The sequence below is a fragment of the Corylus avellana genome, chromosome ca7 (genome assembly GCF_901000735.1).
Source record: "Corylus avellana chromosome ca7, CavTom2PMs-1.0".
NCBI classification, from domain to species: Eukaryota; Viridiplantae; Streptophyta; class Magnoliopsida; order Fagales; family Betulaceae; genus Corylus; species Corylus avellana.
In genome coordinates this window covers 3920494-3929477 of record NC_081547.1, presented here as the reverse complement: position 1 = coordinate 3929477, position 8984 = coordinate 3920494, and the positions used below count along the sequence as shown (strand labels likewise).

Here is an 8984-nt window from a genome sequence, read left to right as displayed (position 1 = left end):
TGGCTTTATATTTGTATCATGTGATTTTCCTTTCCTGTATGCTGATTTGTTCATGTGTTCAATGCTAGTTTCTAGATTTAATATGTCACTCATCTGACATGTTAATAGCCAAAGTACTATTTGTCATTCTAGCCTAGGGATCTCCATGTGGAAGGTGATTTACGAGGAAAAGTTATACCAACTGGAACTAATGGACAATTTCCACTATGTTCTTTACCTCATGTGCAGTTTGTCTCATAGATGCTTGACTTCGATTTCCTTAAAACACAAAATTCATAGCGTCGTCTTCTCTCGCCAATTTTATTAGTCTTCATTAATTGGAGAGTCATGGAACTTGTATTTTCTTGTGTGAAGAGTGAAGAACTTGAATCTCTTCTAAGCATCTATTTTTGCTCATATTACCAGGAAGAATGTTAGTGCAGTTGACAACTGTGAAGCCTTCGTCTTGCAACACGATCTTCTTAGAGAGCTAGCTATCCATCAGAGCAGCCTGGAGGCAATAGAACAAAGGAAAAGACTGATTATGGACATAAGTGGAAACAATCTTCCCAAGTGGTGGACGGAACAGAGGCAACAACCTATCAACGCCCAGCTCTTGTCTATCTCAACTGGTTGGTTCATCTTTACACTCTCATGCACCCTCTCACACATACTTACACAAGTTGTGACCTATAGAATATTTGGTACCCTATCACATCATAAAGGATGTCGTTTGCAGATGACGTGTTCTCATCAAGTTGGTGCAACATTCAACCACCTAAAGTTGAGGTTTTAGTTCTGAATTTTCAAACAAAGAATTACATGTTACCCGAGTTTGTGGACAAAATGAATATACTAAAGGTTCTGGTTGTTACAAATTATGGTTTCTTTCCTGCTGAATTAGGTAATTTTCAGATACTTAAGTCTGTTCCCTCTCTAAAAAAAATCAGATTAGAGAAGATTTCAATTCCTTCCCTTTGCAAGGCCCCAGTGCGATTTACGAGTTTGAAAAAGATATCCCTATTTATGTGTAATATTGGTCAGGCTTTTAGAAATTATACTATCCAGGTTTCAGATATATTTCCAAAACTATTAGAGATAAACATTGATTATTGTAAGGATCTGGTGGAAGTGCCTGCTGGGTTATGTGATATTGTTTGCCTCAAGAAACTCAGCATCACCAATTGTCATAAGCTGTCTGCACTGCCCCAAGGGATTGGAAAGTTGAGGAATTTAGAATTGCTAAGGCTTAGATCCTGTACTGATTTGTGGGAATTGCCAGAATCAATCAGAAGCCTCCATGAGTTGAGCATTCTTGACATATCTGACTCCATAAGCATTACCAAGTTGCCAAAACACATTGGTGCATTGCGTAATTTGAAAGAGCTCTACATGGAAGGATGCTTGAGATTGCGTAGTCAGTTGCCACCATCAATTTTGGATCTTGAGCAATTGAAGCTTGTGATATGTGACGAAGAGAGGGTCAAGTTATGGGAGTCTATCAAGGAGTTACACCCTAATCTAGAGATAAAGGTGGCTGAAAAAGATATCAATTTAAATTGGCTCTCCAATCATTTCTGAGAACTGTTTTTTCCTGAAAAATGTTGTAAACATAAACGTTATCTTCCCTTCTTTGTTTGCCTTTCTGATTTCTTCTGGAGAGAGTAAAGTGTATTAGTACATTAAAAAAAATTAAAAAAAAATTAAAAAATAAAATAAAAACTTGAAAATTTCAGGGATTACTTTATAGATATAATGATGTAACCTATAAAATAATAAGTTAAGGCATAAAAGGATAGAGAGTGTCCTTTTGTTGTGAACTTAGAATAAATATCATGTCATTTCCAACCAAGCTAGAGTTTCAAATGGCTATTGACAGTGCCAAATATTTCTCTGATTGGATATTCTTCAGTAACTCCACAGTTTTACATCTTCATGGAATGTTAATTTTAGAGCACATCAACCTACGAAATGGGTCGCTTCCAATCATATCTTTGAAAGCATTTCTATCACTTGTTCTTTTCTCTTTTCTGAGTGCATTAATAGTGGGAATTAAAGACCTATGTTCTTTGTAACTTTCTTGTTCCCTCTTCTGGTCTTCCCCATTTGAATATAAAAAATAATAAATAAAAGTTAGAGTTACAAATTATAGCTCTCAGGCAGTCTTGGATAACAAGTTGGTTTGGTATATGTTATGACAAATACCCCCCTCAAACCATCATTCAATTACGACAATGTCCCTCCAAACTACCAAAAATTGATAATGTCTCATCTCCCCAATGATGAAAATACCCTTAATAAAACAAATAAATATAAACCATTTAAAAAATAAAAATTTAGGATGTGAATTTTTATTTTTTTTAATTTATTAGAGTATTTTTGTCTTATTAAAAAAAAAAAGTTATGGTTATTTTTGTCTTTTTGTTGGCTTTCGGGGATATTGTCAATTGTTTAGTAGTTTGTGGCAATCGAAAGTTGGGAGAAAAAATTGTCAATTGAATGATAGTTTGAGGAAATTATGCGAATTTTTCCAATATCTTTATTAACTACGATGAGCATAAATCAATAACCGTCCTTTGGCTTCTGTAACTCATTATACTCTGACCAAAAGGGAAAATTATTATTAAACCATAATGCTATTCTAATGTTTTGTAGAGAAAATGTATAACGAAAAATAAACCATAATGCTAGAGCAGCAAAAAATAAAAAATAAAAAATTTTCCTTAATTGAATACAATTACACAATTCTCGTAGAACAATAATAGTGAACATAGTAATTAGTAAGGCATATCTAATCCCATACAATTTACACGTTAGAAATCATTTCAACTTACATTTAACTCACACCCAGTGAACTTCTATTCCATTGACGTCTCTATCCCGCTAGTTGGCGTTATTTTCTTTTTCTCTTTAAAGAAAATTTTACAGGTAGAATAATGAGTCCACGGCTGAATAAGTAAACATGCATTTGATCATTCAATTACTAGCCATTCAATGCGACAATGCCTAAGGCCCTTGTAAACAATATCTAATTCTCAGATATTTTCCAAAGAGTAAGACCCAAGAACTACACGATGAAGTATGGATTAGAATAGTAAAATTAAATCTAGACCGTACCGTTGGTTATTTTAACAAAAGATTTTCCTTTCCAACCATCCAGCCAGATAGCCGTTACTGTTAGATTGGAGGAGTTGCTGAAGAGTGAAGAGTGAAGACTCCACTCCACAGTAAACGGCCAAAACGGGCGTTAAAACTAGTTCTGATTGCTTCGGACCTAAGTCATAGACTTCGACCAAGTCAATGCGTTAAAAGTAGTGCATGTCAATCGATTACTTCAGCTTTTTTCTTCCCCTCCATTTCTTTTCCAGGAAGAAGCGCATGATATTATTCTTTTTTATTTGTTTGGATTTTCTGCTCTGAGACAGTTTCCTCATCAGCGCAAAGAAAATCAGAAAAGAAGTAGAAGAATTTGAAACATAAATTGGTTGAGCTTTGTCTTTGATTCCAGGGTTTCAAAGATTTTGGGTGTTATTAGTAGCGCAGCAAAGTTATGGCAGCAGCTCTTGAAGGGGCAGCATTGGGAAAAGCAGTTTCGGCATTGTTTGAAATCGTTAAGGATGTCACAGGGAACACCCTTAAGTTCGGCGATGTTCTGGAACGCCTTGAATCTACGTTAGGTAGATTAAAGGGAGTGGTGGAAGACATAGAAAGGTCACACAGAGAAATGGGTCGCCCAGACGAAATAAGTGCCTTGATCAAACAGATGAAGAAGGGCGAAGATCGCGTTAAGAAGTACTCGAAGCTCCAGTGGTGGAAATACCCCATGAGATCCCATTACACGAGCAAACTTTGCAAGTTGGAAGATGACCTTATCAGGTTCTTTCAGCTTGATGTGACAGCATTGACTTATCGAAGTGTGTCCAAGACCTGGAATGTGGTGAGTGATACTCTTGCGAGAAAGAATTTAGCCTGTGTGGGGTCGTGCGCGGTTCCTGAACCCCCGGATTTTATTGTTGGGTTAGATGTGCCTTTGGAGGAGTTGAAGATGCGGCTGCGGAAGGAGGAGGAGTCCATGCTAGTCTTGACTGCTCCCGGAGGATGTGGGAAGACCACATTGGTGACAATGCTTTGTCGGGATCAGGAAATTAAAGGTAATTGATTCATTTCTTTACGAAATATTCTTTTCATTTTCTTTAAACTAGTATCATGTCAGTGTAGCCTTTACAGAGAATTCGCTGCAAGAGTATAGTTTGGGAATAGAGTGTGGGGAGGAGCTCCTCCCTCCTCACAAGGAGATCGAAGGGGAAAGAGAAAATCTCTCATAGAGGAGAGAGGAGAGAGGAGAAAGGAGAGAACTTCTATATATCTCCAGAAACTAGAGAAAGGGGTTGGGATTGGTTTGGGAATTCGGTTCATATGACTTTGCCATTATGCATGTTTCTACGTACAAAATTACAAATGTTAAAAGACATTAAATGTGGGTGTGTGGCAGTTTTCTCACTACATTGAGTTTGGACAGGCAAATATGAGGGCAATATTTTTTTCTTCACGTTCTCAAAATCTCCCAACGTGAAGGTCATTGTACAAGAAATATTTCGCAAGAAAAAAGAGCAGGTGCCTCAAGAGTTTTCAAGTGATGAAGATGCAATCAGCCAGCTGAAGCAACTGCTGAATCGAATGGAGCAAAAGCCTATTTTGTTGATTTTGGATGATGTCTGGTCTGGATCAGAATCTCTTCTTGACAATTTTGCTTTTCATATTCCGAATTACAAGATTCTAGTGACTTCAAGGAATGCATTTCCAAGATTTCCCTTTAGATACAATTTAGAACCCTTAAATGGTAAAGCTGCAATGAAGCTTTTTCGTCACTCAGCAAACCTGAAAGATGGCAATTCTTTCATTCCCAGTGAAGATATTGTCGAAAAGGTACTTAGTCAATCTGTGATATATGTGTATGAAATACACTTAATATATTATTTGTAATTTTGTCTTTTGGGTAAGGTATGTTTATGAGTGGAGAAATACGTAATACCATTTCTTGTCTGGATAAGTACATAATTCCATATCTTCCTGCCAAAATTATGCATGCATTTAGGCGCTCTTTTCTTTTCTTTTCTTTTTGTATTCAATTCACCATTTTTCACAAAACTTTATTGAATAAAGAAAAAGTAGACACACAAACCATGTTTTCATATTTATAAACGATAAATGCAGCTTAGATAACAAGAACATTGACAAATATTACCGCTGATTTTAGTTGGTGGCCTTGAATTGCAGATAGTGAAGGACTGTGGGGGGTTTCCACTGGCCCTTAAAGTGATTGGCAGATCACTGTGTGGGCAGTCTGAAATGGTCTGGCGCAGTAGAGTTATGGAATGGTCTAATGATCATTCTATACTTGCTTCTAGTACTAGTAGTGATCTGCTTGTCTGTCTCCAAAAAAGCCTAGATTTCAAAGATAAAGAGATCATCATCAAGAAGTGTTTCCTGGACCTAGGTTCATTCCCTGAAGACCAAAGGATCCGTGTTGCTGCCTTAATTGATATGTGGTCAGAATTATACGAACTAGATGAAGATGGCATCCAGGCCATGGCCAACCTATATGAAATCACCTACCGGAATCTGGCTAGTCTTCGTGTCACAAGGTATGCTGGCTTTTATTTGTATCATGTGATTTTATAGTCTAATTACATGAGTAAAGACTGAAGAGCTTGAATCTCTTCTAAGCATGTGTCTTTGCTCATTTACTAGGAATGATGCAAGTGAGGTTGGCATCTACTGCAGTGAAGACTACGTCTTACAACATGATCTTCTTAGAGAGCTAGCTATACATCAGAGCAGCCAGGAGCCAATAGAACAAAGGAAAAGACTGATTGTGGACATAAGTGAAAACAAGCTTCCCAAGTGGTGGAAGGAATCAAGGCAGCAACCTATCAGCGCCCAGCTCTTGTCTATCTCAACTGGTTGGTTCATCTTTCTCACTCTCAAACACCCCCACCCACATATACACACAAGTAGTAACTTACAGAGTATTTGGTATTACCCTGTTTTTTTTTTTTTTTCTTCCTAAGCACATTGGGCACCAATCACACTATATATGATATTGTTTGCAGATGATAAGTTCTCATCAAGTTGGTGTAATATTCAAGCATCAGAAGTTGAGGTTTTAGTTCTGAATTTCCAAACAAAGAATTACACCTTACCCAAGTTTGTGGAAAAAATGGATAAATTAAAGGTCTTGATAGTCACAAATTATGGTTACTTTCATGCTGAATTAGATAATTTTCAGCTACTTGGATCTCTTTCTTATCTTAAGAAAATCAGATTAGAGAAGGTTTCAATTGCTTCCCTTTTCAAGTCCCTAGTGGAATTGAAGAGTTTAGAAAAGATATCCATATTTATGTGTAATATTGGTCAGGCTTTTAGGGCTTGTACTATTCAGGTTTCAGATGCATTGCGAAATCTAAAGGAGATAACCATTGACTGTTGCATTGATCTTACTGAATTGCCTGCTGGACTGTGTGATATTGGCTGCCTCAAGAAACTTGGCATCACCGATTGTCATAAACTGTCTGCACTGCCCGAAGAGATTGTAAAGTTGGTAAATTTAGAAGTGTTAGGGCTTAAGTCATGTACTGATTTGGCGCAGTTGCCAGAGTCAATCACAAGCCTCAATAAGTTAAGCATTCTTGACATATCTGACTGCACAAACATTAGAAAGTTGCCTAAAGACATTGGTAACTTGTGTAATTTGAAAGAGCTCAACATGAAAGGGTGCATGAGATTGCGTGCGCCTTTACCACTATCAACTTGGAATCTTGAGAAATTGAAGCTTGTGATATGTGACAAAGAGAGGGCCGAGTTATGGGAGCCTTTGAAAGAGTCCCTCCCCAGTCTTAAGATAAAGTTGGCTGCAAAAGATACCAGCTTGCATTGGCTTCCCAATCGTTTTTGAGAATTATTTCTTGTTGAATAATGTTGTAGTATTCTTACATATAATATTATCTTCTTTGGGAGAGTCTATGGTAAACTTTCAATGAACATCATGTCATTTCCAAGCAAGCCAGAGTTTTAACAATGTTTTAATTTAATATCTACATGTATTTAATGCTTGCGTATTAGGCAAAAATAGATCACCATCTCTTTGAGAAATGGCCATAACAATTAACACATATGAAGTTCAAATGATTTTGAATTTTTCTTTTGCTTTTAATTCCTATTTGGCTCAGATAAATCCAATAACTTGATTCGGAAAAAAAAAAAAAAAAAAAGTGCGAGAATCAGAAAGAATCGAAAGACACCCAGAAGAGGAGGGTCATTGCAAGCCTCATGGGGAGCCTTCTTCCCTCACGAGAAATGATACAAGGAAAAATAAATAAATAAACTTCATTCAAATTGTGCCAACTAGAGTTTCAAATGGCTATTAATGGTGCCAACTCTTTCTGCATTTGGATTTTTGCTCCAATCCTTAGGGATATTCTTAAGCAACTCCACAGTTTTACATCTTTGACCGCTTCAAAGATCTCATGTAGTGCTATTGCGAAATGGGCATCTTCCAACTGTATTTTTGAAAGCATTTTTATCGCTTGTTCTTTTCTCTTTTCTGAATGCATTAATAGGGTGAAAGACCTATCTTCTTTGTAATCTCGTTTTCCTTCCCCATTTGAATAGAAAAAATAAAAACAAAAGCTAGAGTTCCAATTTGTGTAGCTCTCAATCAGTCTTGGATTGCAAGTTGGTTTGGTACTATATGGCATATGCTACAAAATATATATATATATATATATATAAGGTATGCTACGATATATTTATTAACTGCAATGAGCATAAAATCAATAATATAAATGTCAATCCTTTGGCTTGGTAACTCATTATACTCTGACCAAGGGAAAATTATTATTATTATTATTATTATTATTATTATTATTATTTTCCATTAAATGCGGGAGAGGGGGAATGGGGTAAGGAAAATTAAAAATGTAATTCAACGTTCAAGCATTATTTCTTCAAATGGGCTTCAAGGATTATAACGCTCCTAACTTGATGATTCAATCTTCTAATTATGCTATTCTAATGTGTTGTACCGAAAATGTAAACGAAAATTTCAACTAGCACAGTGAAAAAAATTAAAAGTTTTCTTTAATTGAATATAATTACACCATAGCTCTAAATTCTCATAAAACAATAATAATTAAGGGTGAAAATGCGGTTACGATTAGCAGTTATTGGCTAAAACCACTAATCTAGCCATCTAGACGGTTAGTAAAATTCGCTAATCGCCTATGCAATTAAACGGTGGTTAGCGGTTAATAACCCTAATAACCGCTAACTGTTTTTTAAAATAAAAATAATAATAAAAAGAGATAATACACATTTTTATCCTACTACATACAACATTGTTTATATATATATTTATATATAAACACAAAAACGATGTCGTTTCATGTATATATGGACCATTTGTTATTTTAACAAAAAATCTCCCTTTCCAACCATCCAGCCAATACCCATTAGGCCGTTACTGTTACATTGTAGTTGCTGAAGAGTGAAGAGTAGGGGCGGGAAGATTAACAGTTTACTGCATACCCATCGCTTACCGACCTCCACTAAGCCTCACCGACTGACAACTGACTTCCGATGGTCTATAGGAGGAATAAAAATATTGTTTCAACATCGATTCGATTCGGTAGGCGGTAGAAATTTATTTTTGTTGGTTAAACGACAATTACTCGACTTAACCGATTTTTCAAGTTAATTTTGAATTTTATCTAGTAACTTTCCTTATTGTATTTGTCCAACTGACTGTGACTGTCATTTTAGTACGTGTTTCATGAATTTACTTTTTCTTTTCATTTATAAAACATATTATTTTCTGATTTGTAGTTATAAAGAAGTTGATAAATCTTGACATAAAAACTTATAACCGACAATTAATCGACTTAACGGACCACCTATTCACCGACTAACTGATTAACCGAAAAAGTTAAAATTATTCCTTATTAATA

The 8984-nt window shown here is 35.9% G+C and overlaps 2 protein-coding genes across 2 annotated transcripts in view; both read left to right on the top strand.

Annotated features, from left to right (window-relative positions):
* Positions 1–1622, top strand: part of LOC132186294 (probable disease resistance protein At5g66900) — a 4073-nt gene extending 2451 nt beyond the window's left edge. The window contains exons 4-5 of the mRNA XM_059600186.1: positions 406–611; positions 719–1622. Of these exons, the coding sequence (XP_059456169.1) occupies positions 406–611; positions 719–1560 (1048 nt within the window). The 3' untranslated portion in view covers positions 1561–1622. The remainder of the gene's footprint in view (positions 1–405; positions 612–718) is intronic.
* Positions 1623–3344: 1722 nt separating this feature from the next.
* On the top strand, positions 3345–6685 carry LOC132186292 (probable disease resistance protein At5g66900; the record flags this gene model as incomplete). The annotated part of the gene is given in 5 exon segments (XM_059600184.1): positions 3345–4130; positions 4499–4905; positions 5257–5624; positions 5731–5942; positions 6093–6685. Coding segments are annotated over 5 exon segments (2181 nt in total), but the record flags the coding sequence as incomplete, so codon positions are not given.
* Positions 6686–8984: the final 2299 nt, after the last annotated feature.